This window comes from Caenorhabditis briggsae (genome assembly GCF_000004555.2).
Source record: "Caenorhabditis briggsae complete genome, chrIII, whole genome shotgun sequence".
Taxonomy (NCBI): Eukaryota; Metazoa; Nematoda; class Chromadorea; order Rhabditida; family Rhabditidae; genus Caenorhabditis; species Caenorhabditis briggsae.
The window spans coordinates 7,430,786-7,454,754 of NC_013490.2; the positions used below are offsets into that span (position 1 = coordinate 7,430,786).

A 23,969-nucleotide genomic window follows, 5' to 3' on the forward strand; every position below is an offset into this window, starting at 1 on the left:
TGAACCCAAGTGTGTACTTCAATAAATATTTATCTGTGAAATTTTGGATTTTCTCGGAATCTTTCACACCGAAAAATATGAAAATTTTTAATTTCAAACAACACATTTTGAGGTCGTTCTATTTTTCCAAGACCCCCTAGAAGGCTCTTCTATTGCAGGGGCACTTCTAGAACTGGTTTTACGGTAGTTTTTGTAGTTTGAAACTTTTCTGTACTCCATCCAAGTTGCGAAATGTCAGCGAGCCCAGTTCCAAATGTAAGGTTTTTCGATTTTTAAACCCAGAAATCGCTGAAAACGAATGACCAACTTCTTCTCATCCAAAATGATTTTTTTGCAAACTTTCACTTTCTTCGCCTTTTCAAATGATACCTGAAAAGTAGAAAGAGGAACAGATTGGCGAGAGACGAGAGACACATTTCCTGAATAAAAAACCCATACCACTTGACGACCAATGGCAACGAGAAGAGAAAAAATAGAATTGTAAACTAGAAGACACAGAGAATTGATATGGTTGACGTCGTCGAAAACGAATCGGAAAACAGGCGGAACCGTTTGAAGAAGAGAAGGAAATTAGGAAATTATTGAAAGGTTCAGAACGATGCGATCTGATAAGGATGACTACTTAAACCAACGGTTAACAGAAGAAGAGAAAGTGTAATACTGGTTTTCACTTCTCTCTTTTTGTTGATTTCGGCACGGAGTTTCTTCCCGGGTTTTCTCGAAATTCTCGATTTTTCAGAATGAGTAACACGCTCATCTGGGCGGGTTCCGCCTCTATGCTTGTGTGTGTTGTAGTTGCACTCTACACAATGATGGGACTTCTTTCCGATATCCAACAACTTCAATCGGATTTCGATGATGAGATGTTCGAGTTCCGAGCTATCACAAAAGACACGTGGCAGAGAATCGTCAACAAGCACATGCATCCACAAGGAGTTGATACTGATTCAATTCCTACTCCACCAACTTTCGAGACTCTTTTCGGAGTACGCAAAGCTCGTCAAGCTTTCCCAGAACAATGTAACTGCGGACCAAAATCCGAGGGATGCCCAGCCGGACCACCAGGACCTCCAGGAGAGGCAGGACAACGTGGAGAACCAGGAAATAATGGAGATGATGGCAAACCAGGAGCTCCAGGTGTCATTGTTGCCATCACTCACGATATTCCTGGAGGATGTATCAAATGCCCACCAGGACGTCCAGGACCACGTGGACCACCAGGGCTTGTCGGACCAGCTGGACCAGCCGGAGGACAAGGAAGACACGGACCACCAGGACCACTAGGAGGACAAGGAGGACCAGGAGAGCAAGGAGACGCTGGAAGACCAGGATCAGCAGGGCGTCCAGGACCACAAGGACCACGTGGAGAGCCAGGAACAGAGTACAGACCAGGACAACCAGGAAGAATCGGACCACCAGGACCACGCGGACCACCTGGACCAGAAGGAAATCCAGGAGGAGCAGGATCCGATGGAAATCAAGGACCACAAGGACATCCAGGTGTTCCAGGAAGACCAGGAATTCCAGGTAAGAGTGGAACTTGCGGAGAACACGGATCTCCAGGAGAACCAGGACCAGATGCCGGATATTGTCCATGTCCAGGACGCAGTTATAAAGCTTAAATTGGATGTTTATTTTTTTAATAAAAGTGTTTATATTCAAATGAGAAACCATTTTATTATGACACAAAATTGGAAAGGCACTAATAAGAGAAAGAATATATTTGATTCAAAATACATAGAAAAAGAAAACCAAGTGCCTCAACGAGAAAAATTTCAAGATAGAATACCCGTTTCAAAAGGCGATATCAAAAAATGAGAGAAATGTAATTTTCATTTGAAACAAGATTTTATTGGTTGATGTAGTATGTCCAGTAGATGATATGGAATATTACAAAGAAGATGGGAAATGCAAAGCGAGAGAACAGATCCACCTGAAAAATGAGAGAATTTTATTGATTCCCAAAAGAATCCTATCCACCTGAGCAGGTCTCACTTTTCCCCATGCTCCATTTTGTGGTTTGAATGGGATCGGTGGCATTGGAACCATGGAAAGGAGTGGAATACGTTGATCGACATGTCCATCTGATGGACGGTGATGAATGTTGTTGTTCTGATAATTCTGGAAAATAATCATTTTTCAGATCGGTGTAGCTAGAACAAAAGCATTTTCTCAGTAAGGTAATAATTGCCACCATAATAATTGCCACCAGGAAACGTGTTCTCCTTCTTTTCTTCTATTTTTTTCTTCTAGCCGGAAATCATTACCACATTTAGGTTGACATTTCAAAAAAAAAAGTTTGGAAAATTTTCCAGACAGACTACAAACTACATCTTTTGCAGAAATGGTTTTTTCCGAACCAGAAAGAAAAAGATCTATAGACAAGGATAAGATAACACAGTACAACTACCAATTGTTCGATTTTTCTTCTTCTCTTCTCCCTCTTAAAAAACTATATAAATTGACCTATTTGACCCCTCTGTATTCCCCATACAGCTCGTCCAAGAATCGTGCTCTTTAAACTTTTCATTTCCTCTCTAAATTCCCGTTTTTGAGCAAATTAAAAAAAAGAGCTCTATCATCTCTTGTACCACTCATATTTAATAATTTATGCCTAATTCTCTCTCTCCCAAAAATGATGAATTGGGCACATCGGTTTTGTGACGCCTTCTTAGAATTGATGGTGACGTGGAACAGTTTTAGTTAAAGGGGGGAGAAGAAAAGAAAACTGATAATTTGATTAGAAGTGGAACATAACAAAAAACCAAAGGGAAGATAAGGAAATGTGAGAAATGGCAAATTTGATTTGACAATTTGACATCCGAGAACGAACCGATTTAGATACGATTTTCGATGTCTTCGAAAATAGCTACAGTATGCTTTTTTCTGTGAAAGTACGATAGCTCTAAAATTATCCTAGTAAGTTTTAGATCGAAAAGAAGATATTTTAAGCTTTCAGCCTTAAATTGTCTGTTTTCTATAAGCTTCTCTGAGTTCAAAATGTTCTCCCATTTACTATCCCTTTCAAAGTTAGTATCTTTCTAAAAAAGTTTTCAAAGCGTCACAATCATTTTTTCTCACCATCATCATATTTTGTAGACCCCTCTTTTTTATAGAAAAAAGTTCAAAGACACTGTGTGTTAGTTTTTGCGTGGGTTGTGGTCAAAAGATGGCTCGTCTTCTGAATCCCCTCGAGACAGTCCATTTTCCGAACGCTTTCTTCTTTTCACACACTCAGACACTCTCTGGCATTCAGCAAACTTTTTTGGAATATATGTATATGTATGCATGTTATGGAAGTAGTCTTGGAGAAAAAAAGAAGTGGGTGGAGAGGAATTAAGAGTCAGAACGTGCAAATTAGAACTAACCTTCATTGAGCTGTCTCGACGGTTTCTGCTTTTCTTTCGGCTTGCTTCTCTTTTTAGAACTCCGTCGCCTGGAAAATATTGAAATTTTATTTTAAAAACTAAATGATTGTTGGGGATTTCAGGATACCGTCAAACCTGTAATGAAAGAAACCCTTAATTTTCAACTTTGAGCCAATTTATCTCGGTTTCCATCGAAGATATAAAGAAGCTATCAACTGGTTAATTCTTTATCAGAATATCAGAAGATTTTGTAGGTTTCCATCTTTTTGATATCTTTTACGGATATCGAGATAAATTAGCTCAAACTTTAGAGTGTGAGGGCCCATCTATTACAGTTGTTTTTGTTATAGATAACAGAAATTAAAATGATTGAACTGAAAGTGGGGACAATCTCAAGAACGAAAATTGGACTTTTGGACGAGTTGTGATAGGACATGAGAACTAAGAATTAGAAGCTGCTCGACCACCATAATCTCGAAACTCACAATAATTAATTGCCCCTTTTACATATTTCGGATGGCATTGCACTTCGAAAAACTCTTCTAAAACGGAAGTCGTGAAATGTTATTTTCACACCTTTTTCGGTTCATTGAATGAATCATTTACCTGTTTCATAATATTGGACTGGAGAAGCTGCTGGAACACTTCGATTTCGTTTCATTAGATATCCAATTGCAGCATATTCCAGTAGGGAAGCAAAAACTGAAATGTTGGGTTTCAAAAACTGCATCTAAATTTTGAATGCTCACCAATAAAGAAGCAAACACCCAGAAAGACATCCAATGACTTTACATAGGACACTTTGGGAAGTGATGCATTGGTACTTGTCATCAAAGTGGTCATGGTCAAAACAGTAGTAACTCCAATAGCCACTCTTGCTTGCACGGCTTCTCGATTCAACCAGAACGATACCCAAGAGATGACGACAATCAGAGACGATGGGAAGTAGATCTAAAAATAAGATTTATCAATCGAATTTTCGAATCGGTCACCTGTATTAAATAGAATCCAATATTCCGTTTGAACATAAAATAAGCGGTTAATCTTGAATAATTTCCAGTCGACAAACTAATTGTTCTTTCAATATGATAGTGTTCTCCAATTGTGAAATGTGCCAAATGCACATTCTCATCAATGGTGACTGCATTTGCACCATGCCAATGGTAGATGATATCTTTTGTCGAGTATCCATAACTCTGAAAGTTTTTATAATCCCTTTTCTCGAAGGATTTTTTTGCCGACTAATCGCCGGAAACTTACCTCGACCTCCAAAGCACATTCTTGACGATCCAATGGGAACTGAAAATTGGTATTTTTATTGGTTACACTTGTGTGATTATGTAGTAGATGTTTGTGTTTTGTTGTACTAGTAAAAAGCGTTTCCGGTTAACATTTACTTCTTTGTGAGGTCAAAAATCTTTTTAAAAAACAACCTTAGTCTATTCTGACCTACCGTATGCAGACTCATTGGGCAGTTTGCTGTAACTGTCAATCGAATACTTCTCAAAACATTTCCATGACTATCGATTCGAAGAAACGAGTTATGTGACGTGGCTTCATGAAAGAACGACTTCTTCTCATTCGGAAAGAAAGTGTCAGGTGTCCAGATTGTTTTTACCATATCAATTCCGATTGTGAGCGAATCTTCCACATCTGATTCCCATGCTAATCTAGGATCTTTCCAAATTTGACGAAGGTACAAATCAAGAGTGTAATCCTGGAATATTGTCAGAATGTTTTTCTTCTAGAAGAAGCTTCTAAACTAACCATAGAGACTTCTGAAACTGCACTGATTGTTGTGACGTGTGCAGTTATATTCACTTCAATCGGGGGGCCTGAAATAACTTTCAATTCTAAAAACTTCCTTCCTTTTTGATCCCAAAAAATGTTTCCATTTTCCTTTTCTCCCTTTTCCAGATGACGTAACAACAACCGAGAAGGCGTGAAATTTGTCGAGTGGTCATAAATATGACCCCTACTCTTTCTTCCTCTCGAGAACAAAACTTCCAAAAAAAACTTTTTTCGTTTTTCGTCTTTCATTCACACCGCCTCTTTTTTCACCACCAAAAATCGTGGAGATAGAGAGAGAGAGAGATAGATGAATAAAAAATTGCCGAAAGAAGGAGATGAAATTCAATTTATCGGTCCCAGAAAAGCCAAGTTTTCAAAAGTTTTTCGACATTTTGGCATTTGATGGTTGTGTGTGTGCGTTCCTTAAATTGGAAGAGTTTTTCTACAAGAAAAATGATGGGGAGAAGAAAAGAGAAATCGAAGAAAAGTGTACTTTTTTCAGCACAGTAAGAACATTTGAATAAGAAGTTTCTGGATAATTTAGAAACAGAATACCTCTTCTGAAATGCGTGGACTGGAATTATTTTTTAGAAATTGGAGATATTTCCCTCGTACCTCCATAATTCGGTCGAATCCTTCTATCATGACTTGCTATCAATTTGTCCAGTAACCTCGTCACATTGTTCTCCAGATTCTCATTGCTTTGATCCCTGAAAATTCAAAATTGCATGTTATTTAAATCAATCCCTTTTCGTCATCCTCCCCGATACATTTTTTCTCTCGGAGCCCATTTTCAAAATACGAAATCTGAGTCAAATGTATCAAAACATTATATGACATATTCGGAATGACATAGACAGATGAAAAAAAAAAGACGACGTAGATGGAAAGGAAAGGAAAAGTGTATCCGATTTCAAGAAAGGTCATGAAAATTTGACACAAATGTGCTTTGAGAGGGGGGAAGAGAGAAGAGCATGGTACGGGATGATACTAATTGGAGACGTCAGAAATCATTCGGAGAAACTGGAAATTCAGAAAAAAGGATCGAATAGAATTTCTTGAAATCATAAATGACAGGAATCTGTAAAGAAATTCAAATGTGAATCATCACAATATGAAAAACCGTAAAACCTCTAATAGAGTAGATCCCTAACTTTTCCATTTGAGTCAATTTATCTCGGTTTCTGTAGAGGATATGAAAAAACATTTCAACTGATAAACTGCTTAATTTCACAAACATGTTATATGTGGACACATTGTTTATATCATTCACATGAGCCGAGATAATTGAGCTCAAACTTGACAGTGTCGGAGCCCTTGTATTACAGGTTCTACGGTATTACAGAAAAAATTCAGGTTGAAAATAAGGAACACTTCTAAAAATAAATATTTGATCAAATTGAATTTTGATCAAAACTCTTTCCAATCCATCCACTTTTTAAGAACTTTTAAATATTGGTCTATATCAAAACCTTTTTCTAGATCTCACTAACAAGATAAAACTGAACAACTTGAACATGGAAAAATTTATCAAACATCGCTTCAAGATTTTTCATCTGCTCATTCCCTGTTCGATCCCTTCCCCTTTTTTTTCGATTCTTGAGGTTCTCGTGACCTTTCGCCCACTTCTCCGGTGTGCGTTTCCAGTTTTTTCACTTTTTGCAACACTTCTCGAAGGCCCCGACGTCTTCAACTTCTCTTGCCTTCTAGTACACTGAAAAATGAAGTTTCCGTGAATTCCATTGTGTTGAAAAAACCTCAACGCACTTCCTTTTTCTGGTGCATAACTGATACTTTCTGTGTGCAGTCGAATGAATTCATTCGTCTGTGAATACATTCAAAGCACAAAAAAGTAGGAGAAGGAGAAGTTTAATTTTAATTTGGAAAGAAAAAAAGGCCACCTAGCAGAAGAAAGGGCTACTTGATTTAATTTATTTTAACTAAAAGGAGAAGAATGAATTTTCGAAGGATCCCTCTGATAGTGAGTTGGCGAGTACGATTATTTCGCTTATGGGGGAATTTTGGACTGATTAGCTTCGTTTTCCTCGGACGAGTATGTTTAATCGGAACAGAAAAATATTATTCTGAATATTCGATATGACATGGTTCATTTAGAGAAAAAAAATCGGGCTATTTAGCTTGTTTTTTACAAGGTGAGAACTAGTGTTCCGAGAAAATGTAAATAGTCATGAGATATTTGCACAAAGAAATATGAGTTGATTTTCTTCGAAAAACAAGAAAAACAGATTTGCAAGAAGGGTACGGTAGTTTTAAATACGTCCAAAGCATCGAAAAAACCCCGATTTAGAGCAATTGCACCTATTTTTAGAATTTGCACCTAGATGAAATTTCCCTCTTCAAGTATTGTCTTCGACTTCTTCCATTTTTTTTCGGAATCCTCTTCTTCTTCTTCTTCTTCTTTTCCATTTCTCTCTATTTCTCTTTTCCTACATTTTCCCATCGGTTGCTCATTGAGCACCTCTAATTGCGTGCAAATCCCTCCATCCGACTCTTCTTTCGTCTTTTCTTACGCTGAACTCCCAAGAGTTGAGTGAGTGGAAGACAACATAAAGTTAACAAAAAATAAGACGAAGAAGAAGATGTTTCTTCTTCAAACCACCACGTCATCACAAAAAGAAGTCGTTCGAAAGACCTATTATCTCAGTGTTACCCCCAGAAGATGTTACCCTGAACTCTCTAATTTTTAGTCTTTGGGCTTACAACGATGGTTGTCAAAGGATTACATTTTGACCTGTCCTTCACAATGTAGGCTAAACGTACAAGAACGAGATCGTGTTTTATGTCTAGTTCTGAAAACTGTGGTCCAAACCTCTCTATTCTGGTATGCAAAAATCTGATTGGTGGTTTTCGTTGCGGGAACCGTTGTCCACGCCCACGAATCAGGGATGTTCGGAACGAAATTCGGAATTCCGAAAACTGCGAAAAAAGTTTTCTGTGTTTTCGTGATGGGAAAATGTTATTTCTGTTTTAAAATATGATTTTTGAAAATTCGGAAATTTTTAAAATCGGAATATTCTGAATTTTCGAAACTCCGAAATTCTGAAAATCGGAGTTTTAGATATTCCGAAAAATGCCGGAAAGGCCATTCCGTACATCCCTACCACAAGGTTTTCTCTTCTTCATCTCAGATTTTTTGTGCCAATAAAAGCTAATCAGACATTTAATACTATTTTTTATGAATCCTTCAGATCAGACCCATCTGATCTCCATTATTGCAGTTTTTATCTCATAATGTACCTATAAAAAAAAGGATCATTGACATATGCTATTCTTTGTTCCAACTACACCAGTATAACCCCACTCACGTGTGGTGCTTCTTATATTTTCAATATAGATCATATAACTGGATATACACTGCCATCAGAAAACGAAAAGCATGTTGGAAAAGTGTTTTATAGGTTTCATATGTCGCTCCGTTCTTCAATTCTCCTCCGTTACGATGCCCCCATTCTTCCACCTGCTTTTTCAAGTTTTGCCGCTATGAAGAAAACGAAAAAAAAACCTTTTGAAATTCTAGAGGAAACAAACGGTGGAGTGATGATGAGAAGCCGAAGATCAGATGAGAAAAAAAGGAATTTATGAATAAAACATTCGATTTTGTGTTGGGTACAACATCAATGAAATGAGCAAGAAAATGTGGCCGAAAGATTATCAAATGCGCTCTATTGGATATTACAGTTCTAATTCTGTTCTAAACTTTTGAACTCAAAGCCAGGCATCTCGAAACTTTTTAGGTAAATTTAAGAGATTTTGTTTTCTAAACTACACCTTCATCCTCATCTCCTTCCTCCTTTTTTCTTCCTATTCCTTCCACTTTTCCATTTCATTTCAAACGATTACTTTGGGTAGAGATGTCACCCCCGATTCGTCTCAAATTCTTTGTTTTCGTTGAAAAAAGGATTATTAAAAAAAAAAAAGAAAAACCGGAGAGACCCACATGGGCTCGAACCTTCTGGATCGAGTCGAGTCCCTATGAACTTAATTCGATTATTATTATCTATTTATTTGTATTTATTCAAAACGATGACACTCATCTACGAGAGGCATCGATATTTACATTCAAAAAAGAAACAAGAAAAAGGAGTATAGGGAGAAATAAACAAATTTTCAGCCCCAGTCGCTACGCTTCCAGATGTCGAAGGAAACTGAAGAAGAAGAATTTCTCCTTCTTCTCTATTTTTTCATCAAATGACTGGGGGCTTGTTTTGACTCATTTTCCTTTTTTTTTCATTCTAGGAGCACAGGAAGAGCACAAAAACTCATTATTTTGATGCTTTAAGTTTACACGTCGTGTGGTGGTAGAAGATTATTTTAAGGTGAGGAGGAGCTGTTTTCAGGAATGTATGGAGGTTTTACTGGAAAAGAAATTTAATGATCGGATAGAACCAGAAATACCCGAAGCCAGAGAACAGTAATCTTTCTGATTTTTCCGGAACATTCTTTAAAAATAAATTGTTTCCCGCGCTTTTTCTGATGAAATGCAGGCACAACACCGTAAGACTTGACAGTTCAAGTGGAAGCTTTCCTTTTTTTTAAATTAGCATTCGAACGCATTTACATGACGTTCCGAAAAAAGCTCCCGATACAGTGTTCAAGAAAACAAGCAATGTATGTTTTAGTTTGTATGAAAACCCTTTTGAAATCCTACAAAATCTCACCAATCTCCTAATTCTGAAGATCTTCGGAAGTTTTCAAAATGTCAGAGTTGATTCCAAACATCTCCAACTAGGGAAGGCGTCAACGACAACTGTGTTATTAGTCTTCCAAGCTTCTCTCAATAACCAAAAATCAGTCATTTTTAAAACAAAACATAATATTGTCAGTCTGGGAGAAGAGAATGGGCAATATCTTCCCCAACTCTTGAATAAAAGAACAAAATAATAAACAAATTGTGTGTTGGCAGCCTCATCGGACTCTTCAACTTTTTACATTTTTTCTTGTCCAGACACAAAGACGCTTCCTTGTTGTTTTTTTTTGTCTTGAAACTTGATATATGACCCCCGAAGGCCTTCTCGACAGATAACGAGTTGTTAAATAGAGGAAGTGTTCGAAAAAAAGAGCAAAGTAAGAAAAAGGACTCACCCTAATGTTGGTTCTGTACTTGCTTGTGGTGCATACTCAATCAGTTTGTCGCTTTTAATCAGCTGAAAACATAAAAGTTTCAGACAAAAATTCAGAAGTTCATGAATTTGAAAAGAGCATTTTTCCATGAATATGGTAAACCGATCTTCCAGAAGTAAAACTGAGTTCTATGGATAAGATTTAGCTTTTTTAGAAACTCAATTCCAAAAATAAGATCAGAAATGGTCGTTCCCAAATTTTCAATTCTAGCTCATTCCCCAATTCTCCGACATAAACATTTCGTCGTACCGGTGGATGTTCAGTGATAACAACACCAATCAAGAATAGCGACAGTAAAATCCACGTAGTCATGGCTATACCGAGAAGAGCACAAAAAAGACTCCTGGTGATGGTGGAGGCCTCCTCGGAGCCCAGAAGAAGGAGGGGTCGATTTGTGTGTGCATGTGCTCCGCGCCCCAAGAGCACCCGTCCGAGGCTCCGCCCACTTCTTTTTTGCTCCTTCTTTTTTCAACCGGAAAACATGAGAGGAGAGGGCGGTCTTCTTCTTCAGTCGTCTGTCGACGATGGCGGTAGGAAAGAAGGCACAGAAGGAAGGCGAAACGGGTATGACGTCTTCTGGATTCTTCGGAAATTTTTGGAGAAAAAAGTAGTTCACACTCAGGAAGGGTTATTATCTCTGCAGGAGCAGGATGTGAGCAAAAAAGGGGAAGAATGAGTAAGACAATGAAGGTGAAAAGTCAGTTTTTTGAAACAAAATGACCTTTGTTTATAGTTTCAGGACGTCAAACTCTTGCGAATCCAAGAACAAGGAAGTGATCCAAAATCACGAAAAAAGGTGGAAAGAAAGAAGTTGGTTCTGGAATGAGTTGAATAGTTGAAAAATGATACAGAGTAAGTTGGAGAAAGTGAAATCACTTCACATCTTGATGGGTGGCAGAAGCAACAATAAATCAAATTTTATTGCCGAGATTCATTGATTGGAGCTTTTGAAACAATTTATCAGAACAGAGAAAGAGAAAGAGAGAGAGAGAGAGAGAGAGAGAGAGAGAGAGAGAGAGAGAGAATTTCAACAATCATCTTCCTTTTATCATGTTCAGTGGTAAAAGAAAACCTCATGCTAGTTTTATCTTTTCTCCCAATTCATAAAATTACTTTTCGGAACTCATAGAGACACTTATTCGAGTGTAAAATAATCAAATATCTTGAGTTGAACAACTGAAATATTGAAAACATGAACTATTACAAAAGTTAAGCACTTGAAATTGTGAAATGAGAGTAGAGAAGACCCAGAAGCCGAAGATCTCTAGTTGAACCTTTGAACAACAATACCATACACAGAAGTGTATCTTAATGATTTTCGAAAGAACAAACCCTCTTTAATCATGTTCCAAATGTTATATTTCACATTCATAATCGTTTTCTCTCTTTTTCAGATTTTCGAGAAAAAAAATCCGACAGTCAGAAATTTTCCAGAAAATGGTTTGACGTTTCAGATCTATTTTGAAAAAAGTTACAGTCAAAAATAAGAAGGGAGGTAGAATTTTCAGAATTAATTGTTTATATTCCTCTCTCCTCCTCCTCCTCCTCCTCTCCTCCCTTGCCCTTCTCCGGGGTAAACAGCTCCTAAAATCCTTCAACTCCATATCCCCCGAATTCTACCTTGCCCTTTTCAAATGCTACGTCTTGCAAATTCTTGAATATTGCTCGGTTGTAGAGTGCCTTTTGTTTGTCCAGACTCAAATTACTAAATTTTGTCTCTATCCGTCATAGACGCCTCGAATCTAAATTAATGCTTCTTTATAAAATGATCAACCTTCTTCTTATATGTATCCCCCACCCTGAATCCGTTTATTCTAACTCTGCCCGTAACTCTGTCTGCCCATGGCTAATTTGCCTCAATCTCCATATCAATGATATTTTTGCATCCACCATCCCAGTATGGAATGCCATAACTGCCAATGTACCCAATCCCTTATCCCGTCCCAATTTGAACGTCTCCTTGACTCATCTATTTCTCGCTACTAGGTTCACTTTTCACGTTTCTAGCACATCTATTCTACTGTATACTATTTCGTTTTCTATTATTTTTTTTACCTGGCAGGCGCTCCTCGTGAGGGGAGCTGTCTTTCTCTTATGTACCGTATGACACCGTTTGAAAATAAATAATTCTAATTCTAAATTCTATAGTGACTTTTCAAAAAGTCCAGCTTGTCCCAGTTCTGAATCGTTTCACATCATAATGGTTCTATTTCATCATAATGGTTCTATGTCTGCCGTACTAAAAAACTTCATTTTTCAGTCTTAACATCCATCCAATTATTTTTTTTCTCATCATAAATGAGACTATAAGGAAATGATTCAAAATGCATGTTCCTTCAGTTTCTATCACTGAATTCTTTGATCTTCCCTCTAATTGTAAAACATAAAACGAATGTTAGTCTAACACGAGATGATGTTTCCTAGAATTCTAAATAAGTGGATTTCTTCGAAATTTGAGTCTCATCTGAGAGTACATTTATAAATGCACACAAAAATCAACTTCATTTCACTAATTTAAAAAATCACTAGTAGTTTCAAAACAATCCTTTTTTCGCCTTCTTTCCTCTCTTTGACTTCTTCGATGCTCCATCCTTTTTCTTAATCTTCTTATTCGGAATCAACTGTCGTGGTTTTCTTTTTGTGGTCCAACTTGGTTTCCATGGAGAATCTTCTAGAGATTTGTGGAATCCTTCCTGAATAAATATAAATTTCTCTATATAGGTTCCTTCTTATGTAATGTTTACTTTCAGAAAAGCCGAAATTGTTGAATGAGAGGATTCATTCAAATTTCCAGCAACAAGTTTGGCTATACCAATCAACTGATCAGGAATTTTCTCTTCGTTTTTCGCAAAAAATGAATCAATTGAAGCCCAGAATGCGTTTTTAGCTGCCAGTGTATCCGCCTCTTCGATGTATAGTTTCCAGGGAAGGGCAATAAATCTGAAATGTTTTCAAAGTTTAAAACAAAGACAAAATGAAATGTATACAGATCTAAAAGCATGTAAAACCAGCTCTCGAAATCCATTCGAATACTAGCAGGTATCTTTTGACCAATTCCACGATGAGCATCACGAGATAAAAATGGAAGAGTAAGAGAATCAGGAGGACTCAAACACTGATTGGTTCCAATGTGACATGCATCTCCAAAATCACACAACCACCAAATTTTGTTATTTTGTACACCGAGTAGAAGATTCATTGGTTTGATATCTCGATGAACAATCGAATGCATATGGCATTCTTTAATTCCAACCAGCGCTTCTTGTCCAATAAAAAATGCATCAGACCATGGAAGTTTGTATCCGATTTCTTGACGAATTTTTTCAAGAGAAGAATCGAGCATTGGCATCATTAAATAGGGAGTTCCGCCTGATTGTCCATGAAAAAAGATAGGAGTGATATGAGTTGGATTTCCGTATTTTTTTGCATTCGAATAAATTGAGTTGACGATTCGAATTTCGTGGTTGATTCGAGAAGATGCATACATTCGACGGGATGTTTTGAGTGCAAAACAGTTGGAGATTCCACGTCGTTCTCTGAAAAATTAAGGATTGAATAATAGCAAACTTTAAGGAAAGTTGACTTACTGTTCACTATCTGTCTCTTTCAGAACCATATAAACTGCACCAAACCTTCCATAAGCATATAAGCACATCACATCCATTTCATCTCCACTTCCGACTTTAATCTTGCTGAAATTTTATTTTTTACTGTTTAACAATATTCAGAAGTTGATTCAGAACAAACCTATCGATATCCACAACTTTACCCAATTTAAAAGAGCTATCAGTTCTCAATTCTCCCTTTCTTAACAAGTGTTCATCGAGTAATTGAACCTCGTCATGAGACAAATCAGCTGTATTATTTCCAACGAATAAATCAGGTCTCTCCGATTGTAGAATCTTTTGAGCACTGTATTTCGGATCGGGCTTGTTATCAACTATTTGTCCAGGAGGCTAAAAATCAAAAAAGAGATCCTAGTGATTCCGTTTTCAAAAAATCTTACATGTTTATCCCTATCAAACAGATTAACAACTTTATCAACACTTCCTCCAATCCATCCAATAACACTTTTCTTCTTCATTTTCTTGGAACTTGCTTCATCTTCACTGACACTCGAACTATCTTCTTTTTTCATCCCAATTCCAGGTTTCTCCGGACTTCGCTCCGCCCCTTTTTCCTTTTTTCCATTTTTTCCTTTTCTTCTCCGATGCCTTATCGGTGTATTTGGTGGTGGTGCTGGTGGAGCTGTCGTTGATTTACTTGCAACCACTTTATTCACTTTCTTATTTACGTTTGCTTTTATCTGTCCCAACATTTTAATTCTCTAAAAAAGCAAATTTATCGTAAAACCTGTATTAGAAGGACAGGTCCTTCTATTGTTCCAAGGTACCTCCGAAAGGCTTTTCTATTTTTCCGGTATTTTTTTCCAAAAACTTTCATCTTTTAAAAAATCGGTGAATTATCTTTCAAAATTCGTTAAAATCTGTATATTTCACTAAAATTGACCGAGTTGTTAATCAAAAAACAGTATTTCAACGAATTTCTTGCAAATTTCCGGAATATTTTTCATTGAAAACGTAGGGAAGTTTTTCATTTCAAACAACATTTCGAAGGGGGACTGTCTATTTTTCCAAGCCACTCCCGGAGGGCCCTTCTAAAAAACAGGTTTTACTGTAATGCAAATCGAATCGTATCTCGGATCTTACATTTGATTATGAAGAAAACGATGAGAAACGTTGCAGAATGTTCTGGAATAGGAGAATTCGAATTTAGTCCTGTCCATGTCACAATGAACTCTGTCGGGGTGCTCCGGTTATTTTAAGGTTTTGAAAAAAAGGAGGCAATTTTTTTGTTTCAGACGATCTTCATATATATATATTCATATATATATATATATATATATATATATATATATATATATATATATATATATGCCAGTTGATCCTTCTCCTATTCCAGAACATATTCAACCTTGATCAACCTATATTTCCAGTTTTCGAAACAAAAACAAAGAAATTTGAAAACGAAAAGAACACTATATTTGGGGATGTGATCATGAAGCAGATTGTAACAAACTTGTGTCCCTTTATTCCAATGAAAAGTAAGAACCAAAAGAATTCTCAGAGAGAAACACAAAAAAAAGATCAAAAAGAAAAATAAAAAGAGAAAAAGACAATAGAAAACACAAAGAGAATAGTGTTTTCAGTTCGTCCTTCGCCCCCTTTTTACCCAATTGTTGGGAGTTTTCAGAGATGATAAAAATCAGTTCTTGTCAGGTCCATCTTCTGTGGTCACTACTACTCATTGTGTCTCAGCACTCTCTCCAATTAGAACGATTTCTAACTGTCTCATTGCCAAAATGCTTCTCTTGTCCCTTGTGTTGTAACACGACTGAAACAATGGAAGAGTAGCCCCTTCCCCTTGTAGGTCGTTTCTTTGTTCTGAAAATGAAAATAGTGTATGGGATGAAGAGACGCAGAGAATTGTTTCAGTAAGACACGAGAGTATATAATTGGAAAGTAATGGTCAGTTCAAGTCTTTTACAACATTCACTCAATAGTGGAACTGCAAAAAGAACCCTTTTTATTCGCTTTTTACTCTAGTGTTCCAGTAAATTAGTTTTTTCTTGGTTTGGTTGAAATATAAGAAATTTAGGTAGACTTCTTGATTTTGAGTAAAGTTAGTACTTTGAGATGATTTTGTTTCATTTTTTTCTCGCTGTTTTTTTAAGCTCTTGTTTTAATCTACTATAAGTCTGAAAACTGACAGAAGTACTTCAATTCAAACTACAGTAAACACTCAAATAGAACGCCCGACCCCATACCTTCAACTTTGAGCTAATCTATTTCATTTTCTGTGAGAGATATCAAGAAGCGGTCAACTAAAAAAATGTTCATTATAATATCAGAATTATTTTGCCAGTTGATCAATTTTTGATATCTGTAACAGGAACCAAGATAAATTGGCTCAAAGTTAAAAGTTAGGGGTGGAGTTCTGTTAGAGTGTTTACGGTATGTTTGAAAAAGAATTCTACTAATTGGCAAACGACAATATGTGCAATTGAAGCTACCTTTAAATAAATTGTAAAATTTGATTGTTTTTTGTTTAGCTCTAAAAATGTCCGGAATCTACAGAAACGACGCATTCTGCAGAATCAATTTATCTTCAAAAGTACATAAATCCTTTCTTTTTATATAAGATTAATCATGTTCAAAAAGTGACCCAGTGTCCAGTTTTATCTGCCATTTATCTAAACATCTACATTTTTTCTAATTTCTCTCCAATGGCAAATCAATCAGATTATAAACTGATCCTTCGTCAGATTTTACTATATTTGTTATCAGATCTTTCAAACCACTTTATCATTGAATATTCTATTTCTAATCATACAAACTTTTAAACAAAAGATCATCAAAATCGGGGTCATCATCAACTTCATTATTGACCGAAGAGTAGAAAAAACAAACCTCTCTATTCTCGAGTAACCAGCTTTTCATCCACTGGAAAAAAAGAGAAAGAATCAGAAAGTGAATTTCGATTTCCACTCCAAACTTTTGTTTTTCTTCCCAATGTCATTTACATGGAAATTAGTAGAACCTACTTTTCGTGTTTCCCTGAAATTCGAAAACTTCTGTTTCCACTTCAAACCCACATGTGATTTTTTTTTCTGTTGACATATATCATTTGCAGCTTCTTCCCCTTCTTCTTCATTGCAACAAATTCAAGTGGTCTCCCGTTGTCAAACATCTGATTGTCCTCTACTGACCTTGGAAGAAAAAACTGATCTCGATTCACACTTTCTGAGGCTTTTTCTATTCAACAATGCGTAATGCTTTACTGGTAAGCATTTAATTTTGAAATTTGGATCACTGTTTTTCAGGAAACCCTTGTCAATTCATAAGTGTTATTGTAACATCTTTGTTTCAGATCTCGATATGTGCCACACTGGCATCATGTCAAATCCCTTCCAAAGACCTTGCTGATATGAATCCATTGTTGTTCAACGATAGAACTCTGGTAAGCTATCTTAGATTCCTCTTTGTTCACTCAATTTCTTTTTTCTAGAAAGGACCAGGAGTGATTGCTCGAGTGACACCTACCGGAACCCAATATGTGGCATCTGTAGTTGCAGCTGCATTCTCTTCTCATTTTGCAGATATCAAACCACCAAAAGAGAGAAAAGATCATCAATTGTCGTCTGTACCTACAGTAACCCTTCGTCGGTTGATGCTCGAGACATTACAATTGGAAAAGCAACTGGTCAGCACTACGACCAACGATGGACTCGTGAGAATAACAGTTCGTAACATCTCTGTCAGCACTTCGGCTATTCTGAGTGGAGAATTGAGAGGAATCAAACTTCAGGATAATGTCACTTTTAGAACTCCAAGTTTGAGATTGGATGTTGCTATTAGAATAATGAAGAACAGCGGAGGGAATCCAGCATTGAAGGTTTACTAAACAAAATTGTCAATAGAAATAATTTTAAAATTTCAGATGGAAAGCTGTAAAATCAACAATCAGGGCATTAAACTGGTCACAAAACCGATGGACCCCAGAAACGGAAAATCCATTGCGGTACTCAAAAAATTTTTCATGGTAAAAAATCTAAATATCTCATTTAGGATGGAATTGCCAATGATGCCAACGCGATATTCTCGGACCTGATTTGTGCGAAAATTGAGCATATCGTGACTAATCGAGTCAATCAAAGATTTGCTCTCTTATCCAGTCGTATCTCTTTGGAAAACTCGAAAAACTTTGACATTGTGAAAATCATAATGCAGGCAGAGGAGAGAATGAAGAGACTCGTTAGACAAAAGTAGGTCAAAAATGATACCTCTAGACCGTCTGACTTGTTTTACAGTATGATGCGCTCCAACAAAACTCTCAGAAGAAACGTGCATGCTCATAATGCCAGAAGAGTTTCAAGAGATCCAGTTAGAGGAAAACGACAATTCGACGAGGAAAAATTCCATTTGTTTTTGAATTCGTTCAACTTTGTAAGTAATTTTTCAACATCGAGAAGTGAACGTTCCCTTCTTTTAGTCTCGTGCTGATTCACTGATGCTTGATTACTCCATGATCACTTCTCCATCTCTCACATCTCGAGGAATCGAACTTCAAACATCTGGAGAAGTATTCCAATCCGGCCATACCACTCCTTTCGGTGCTGGACCAATTTTCTTGCCTCGTGTCCCAAATCCATCTCAAATGCTTCAAATCGTTGTCAGTGACTTTGTACCAAACTCTCTGATGTTCCACGGACACCGAATCGGACTTTTTGACACCAGAATCGATTGGACCACTCCACAATTTGGACCAGTGATGAGAACAACTTGTGATTTGAGTACCGGATCGTTGTTCTGTATTGGCGATTTATTTCCAGCACTGAGAGAAATGCTGCCTGATAGAAATATTGCATTTGCGTTCACCACACTAAAAGCTCCTGCAGTAATCGTTCAACCAGAAGAGAAAGGTTTTAGAAAATACAGGAAAAGTACAATAATTGCAAATTTCAGGAGGAATCCATTTCAGTCTTTTGGGACTTATTCGTCTGATTTCTGATAGAAACGAACCAATTGGAGAGATGGAGATCAGAATTGAGGCTCTTATGAAAATGAAATTGACACCGAAAAGTGTTAAAGGAAAAGTTACGATCGAGGAGATTCAATTTGTAAGTGCAAGTCTTTTCATATTTTGAGAAATGGTTTAAATTGTTTTCAGACATCCCGGTCTCCACGGATTCTACTCCAGGAAGAACTTGACGATGCTGGTTTCCTATCCCGTGAAATTTTGCAAAGAATGGTGAATGACATTCTTCGTCAAGGAATCCCGATTCCAATTCATCCACTATTCAAACTCGTCAAACCTAAACTAACACTTTTCTCGCGTTCGATGCTTTTGGAAACGAACTTCTTGTTGAATGAGCATATCATTGCTCAGTTGACAGCAGAGACACTTGTAGCTTAGATCAATTGGAAGTGTTCTCCATAGAAAACGGGAATTTTTAAATTAAAGGATCTCCTATTTCTGTTTATATGTACAAAATAGATTTGAATGAAGAATTGATCGTTATACTTTTCACTCGGATTCTTATGAAAACATGATTCATCGCAATGTCAATAACTTGCTGAATAGAACTTCCTATTTTCCCCCAGAAATTCGGAAATACCTGTGGAGGTAACATAAACTGTACCAACAAAAATCTATCAGTTTTCCAAATCTTCATCAGAATCTTTGTCGACTTTCCCGAGTTGCTATCTTATAGTTTTTAATAATTCTCATTTTATTCTACAGCAAGAAGTCATCTTTTAGGCGAAAAACGCCTAAAAGATGAGAAATTGAGGATTTTCACTGAAATTACTGTTTTGTTGAACTGTGTTCCAGACTCTTGAAGACATGGTGCTTTAATTCTTATATCTCTAAAAAGTTAGAAAAAAATCGGTGAAAAATGCTCGAAAAATGATGATATGTCCCTAATAATGGTGTCAACCTAAGCCCCTCTGAACGGCCTGTGTTGCAAAAAAAACTAGACCCGAAGCATAATTTTAGTAAAATATTCAATTTTCGTCAGCCCCGTGGCGTCGCCAAACGGTCGAACCTGACAAACGAACCGGATCCATGAACCTGACAGAAACGGACAAAAACCGACGAAAAAGGGCAAAAAACTGACAAAATACGGACAAAAAGTTCCGCCGTGCAATGTGGGCGGGGCTTATATCGGCAACCTTGTTAGACTCATTTTCGAGCATTTTTCACCGATTTTTTTATATTTTTTGGAAGATTCAAGCATAAAAATTTAGAGCACGGAATTAAAAACTTTGTAAAGCTGGAAGTTGTCGAGACTGTTACGACTTGAGGCTCGGAGTCTTGCTTCTTTCCATGTAACTATTGATTTGTACATCAACAAGGAGTTATGATTTGGTGACTAATCCTATTTACTGATTGTACTGTGCCGTATATTAAACAACGAGAATTTTGAAAATTTTCGCGTCTCGCCTCTTAATAGATTTCGCACTAAAATTTATCCGAAATTTCTTTTGTGACAGCTAAACTGTCTTTTTTTTAAGCTCAAAAAAGACTAACTGCAGTTGTGCTTTCAATAAATTTGATGGATATTTTCTATTTCATATATTTACAGTTTCACTTGAAGTGCATAAACATATTTTTCTCTGATTGTATTTCTCTGATTCTCTGAGAAACATCGCACACATTGCCGGCAACGATGCTCCGCAATTCCGCGCGTACGTTGTTTATCGTATATCGACAAGTAAATAGCAATAATTTTTGAGATGGAAAATCTATAACCAGGCATGTAACCTCCATTTTTTTTCCAATATATATTCACACTCCTATACCTCCATAGTCTTTCCCAGGACAAAGGTCTAATCGATCACATTTTCGTTTTTTGTCGTATTTCTCACTTTGTTTCAATTAAAATCGTCTTTCTCTTCAGGTAGGAAATGGTCAGTGTGGATCCGTTGGCTACAGAACGATGGAGAAGCGTTCGAAGGCTAACCGATCGTGACACAGCTTACAAGGTTCCATGGTTCAATCCGGGACCGAAAAATTTTGAAGCCGTTCAAAATGTGAAGGTTCTAGTGATCGGAGCAGGTGGACTTGGATGCGAGCTGCTGAAAAATTTGGTCAGTATTGCGGGACATATTCCATCTTGAACAAATATTTTAAAGAAATTCTGCATTTCAGGCTCTCAGTGGATTCCGTTCAATTGATGTTATCGATATGGATACGATTGATGTGTCTAACCTAAATAGACAATTCTTGTTTAGGTACTACATTACAACTAGTGACTCTCGTCTATTAGTTCTACTTTATAAAATCAATTACAGAGAAGCAGACGTTGGAAAGTCGAAAGCTGAAGTTGCGGCAGCCTTCGTAGAACAAAGAGTCAGTGGATGTCATGTAACTGCGTAAGTATCCAGTATAAAAAACTAAAAAAGGTCCCTGCTTTCCAGACACAACTGCCGCATCGAAGATAAAGATCCAGATTTCTACAGAAGGTTCTCGATGGTTATCTGTGGTTTGGATTCGATTCCTGCTAGACGATGGATCAATGGGATGCTGGTAATATTCAATCTGATGAATTACGCATAATTTGATATATTTTCAGTGTGATTTAGTTCTGGAGCATGCTGATGGAACCCCGGATATGAGTACTATCATTCCGATGATTGACGGGGGAACTGAAGGATTCAAAGGTTTGTTTGCTATAAAGGAATCCCGTTTCACCTCTCTTGTTTTTCAGGAAACGCCCGTGTAATATATCCCAAGATGTCAGCTTGTATAGACTGCACCATCGATTTGTACCCACCACAAGTCAATTTCCCACTTTGCACTATTGCTCACACACCTCGCCTTCCGGAACATTGTGTCGAATACATCAAAGTGGTAGTTTGGCCAGAACAGAAACCATTCGAAGGTGCCGCTCTTGACGCAGATGATCCGGAACATGTCGAATGGGTTCTTCAAGGAGCATTGCTTCGTGCGGAAAAGTACAATATTCGAGGAGTTGATCGTCGTCTTACTTCTGGAGTTCTCAAAAGAATCATTCCTGCTGTAGCATCAACAAATGCTGTTATTGCTGCTTCGTGCGCACTTGAGGCGCTCAAACTGGCAACCAAGTAAGCTACTTTATGGACTTTAGCTAGGCACCACAACAAAATTTTCAAAATAGACTTTTCCCAGTTTTTATTGTTGGATTGTATTCTCCTACTTTATAGAAGTCCATTCCCAAAATTTCAGGGAAAAATCTTCATTCAATCCCGAGTTACAGCCCCTTTTATACCAGACCTCAATGTACTGAATTTCTCCTCATTTTTTTGCGGTGCGCAGAAAAGTGGGCGGGGCTTAGCTGCGGCGCGGTAACATTGTGGCGCTATTCCGAGCGCTGTTTTTTCATCAAAATCGCATCTTGGTTTGTCGGAAAAGCAGTTTTTAGGGTAAAAAAACGAAAAGAATAAGTTTATAACATTCAGACTTCAAAATTTTACTATAATTTATTGATTAACAATACCTCCTTTCCTCCGTTTTTCTGGGGGCTCAGGATCCATTTTTGAAGATGAATCAGACATATCGTAATTATAATTATAGTAAAAACAACAAAATCACAAACTTTCTGAATTACTACGGTACTTTCTGTTTTGTGCAAACACCGTGGCCCATTGAAAAAAGGAAAAAAAAACAAAAAAACCCCATGGGAGATGCGAACTTCGGTCTTCAGATCGGTGCGCGCGCCCACTAACCAGTCTGCCACCGCTGCACTTCTCTTGGAAGCAATAGATGAGAGTGAGGAAAGGACGACTTTTCATTGCCTGCCGTCTCCTTCCGGTGTTGCCTCTTTCCTATTTTTTACAAGTTGTTCCATGATAGATAAGGAAACAGACGTATAACACATTAAGGGCGTCGATAGAATTTTTTAATTATAATTGCTCTTAGTGGCAAATTTTGCGTAGAATCTTATGGTGAAAAGAAAATCGGTGGCGCTCACCTGTGTCACCTTCAAAACTTCCAAAAACTGAAAATTTTGAAAGTTTGGAATTTTCGGATGAGTATCAAAACTACTTAGAGGTATTCAATCTTTCTGAAAATTGGCAGAAGTATACACAAGACTTAGTTTTACCATAATATGCAAAAAAAAATTGGGTCATCGCTGAAATTTTTTATTTATTTTAGCTGGAACTTTGGCTGAAAATTGTGAAACAAGGGCGTCGTTAGAATTTTGATTTTATTTCAAAATCCAATCCCCCAGTTCAAAAACTATCAGAATCCATTAAAAAATCTAATGGCGCGAACTTCCATCCAACACTTTTAGTCCACTTTGTCAGTCCCACTTCTATTTTTCGAAGTTTTCGAATCAAAATAATAAAGTTATCGAAGAACTGATAATTTCATTGGATTCAGCGTAGTCGATTACATAGGGACAAGTTCTCACCAAAAAAATAATGGGTTTCTAACGCCCGGTACAAGCCTTCAAAGATGGATTTCTGAAAAGGGGAGAAAAATTTGGTCGCCCCGCCCCCTTTCATTGCGGTGCCTAACTTTAGCTTTGAAAATTTCATTTTCCAGCATCGCCAAACCAATCGACAACTATCTCAACTTTACTCAAATCCACGGCGCATACACCAGTGTTGTTTCTATGAGTAAAGATGTAAGCTAACTATGAGAAATGCTGTTAATTTCTGCGCATTCCCCAATTTCTTATTTCCAGGAGAGTTGCCATGTTTGTAATGGTGGACGTCTTCCGATTGAAGTTTCCTCGACCTACACGCTGGAAGAATTGATCAATAGTCTAATGGAAAGATAGTTAGTGATTAAGATTGCCTTTCAGTATTTTAAATTTCCATACTTTTTCAGCCATCTCAAAAATCCAACACTCGAAACTGCGCAAAGAAAACTCTTCTGCATCAGTCTTCTGTTTCCGCAATTGGAAGAGGAGAGCAAAGCAAATCTGCATTTATTCTTGAAAGGTGAACGGTAACTGAAAATCCTATAAAAATCGGATCATTCTACAGATATCGTTGCTGACGGTGATGAAATTCTGGTTTCCGACGAAGTTTTGGCTCGTGCAATCACTTTACGTATTAATTTCGTCTAACTCTACTGCCGAATAACATTTGTAAAGACGGGTGTTTTTTATTTATG

At 37.2% G+C, this 23,969-nt stretch overlaps 5 protein-coding genes across 5 annotated transcripts; 3 read left to right on the forward strand and 2 right to left on the reverse strand.

The window, feature by feature from the left end:
* Nucleotides 1-740: 740 nt before the first annotated feature.
* Nucleotides 741-1,622, forward strand: Cbr-col-8 (the record flags this gene model as incomplete). The annotated part of the gene is made up of 1 exon (XM_002641783.1): nt 741-1,622. The coding sequence occupies one exon, from the start codon at nt 741-743 to the stop codon at nt 1,620-1,622; it is 882 nt and encodes a 293-aa protein (XP_002641829.1).
* A 227-nt stretch (nt 1,623-1,849) lies between these two features.
* Nucleotides 1,850-10,613, reverse strand: Cbr-lgc-38 (the record flags this gene model as incomplete). Its single annotated transcript, XM_045243998.1, has 12 exons — nt 1,850-1,933; nt 1,981-2,121; nt 3,369-3,436; nt 3,975-4,070; nt 4,118-4,319; nt 4,361-4,564; nt 4,629-4,667; nt 4,822-5,085; nt 5,136-5,203; nt 5,775-5,869; nt 10,263-10,324; nt 10,551-10,613. The coding sequence occupies 12 exons, from the start codon at nt 10,611-10,613 to the stop codon at nt 1,850-1,852; spliced, it is 1,386 nt and encodes a 461-aa protein (XP_045095983.1).
* A 2,222-nt stretch (nt 10,614-12,835) lies between these two features.
* Nucleotides 12,836-14,619, reverse strand: CBG16501 (the record flags this gene model as incomplete). Its single annotated transcript, XM_002641786.1, has 6 exons — nt 12,836-12,994; nt 13,046-13,241; nt 13,289-13,837; nt 13,889-13,993; nt 14,049-14,257; nt 14,308-14,619. 6 exons carry the CDS (start codon nt 14,617-14,619, stop codon nt 12,836-12,838), a joined length of 1,530 nt encoding a protein of 509 aa, XP_002641832.1.
* Nucleotides 14,620-17,126: 2,507 nt separating this feature from the next.
* CBG16502 lies at nt 17,127-19,277 on the forward strand (the record flags this gene model as incomplete). Its single annotated transcript, XM_045243999.1, has 9 exons — nt 17,127-17,144; nt 17,232-17,321; nt 17,370-17,756; nt 17,802-17,882; nt 17,930-18,126; nt 18,172-18,307; nt 18,354-18,783; nt 18,827-18,981; nt 19,032-19,277. The coding sequence occupies 9 exons, from the start codon at nt 17,127-17,129 to the stop codon at nt 19,275-19,277; spliced, it is 1,740 nt and encodes a 579-aa protein (XP_045095984.1).
* Nucleotides 19,278-20,770: 1,493 nt separating this feature from the next.
* Nucleotides 20,771-23,922, forward strand: Cbr-rfl-1 (the record flags this gene model as incomplete). The annotated part of the gene is made up of 10 exons (XM_002641788.1): nt 20,771-20,953; nt 21,015-21,097; nt 21,158-21,238; nt 21,284-21,392; nt 21,439-21,526; nt 21,574-21,949; nt 23,394-23,475; nt 23,536-23,630; nt 23,682-23,794; nt 23,840-23,922. The coding sequence occupies 10 exons, from the start codon at nt 20,771-20,773 to the stop codon at nt 23,920-23,922; spliced, it is 1,293 nt and encodes a 430-aa protein (XP_002641834.1).
* Nucleotides 23,923-23,969: the final 47 nt, after the last annotated feature.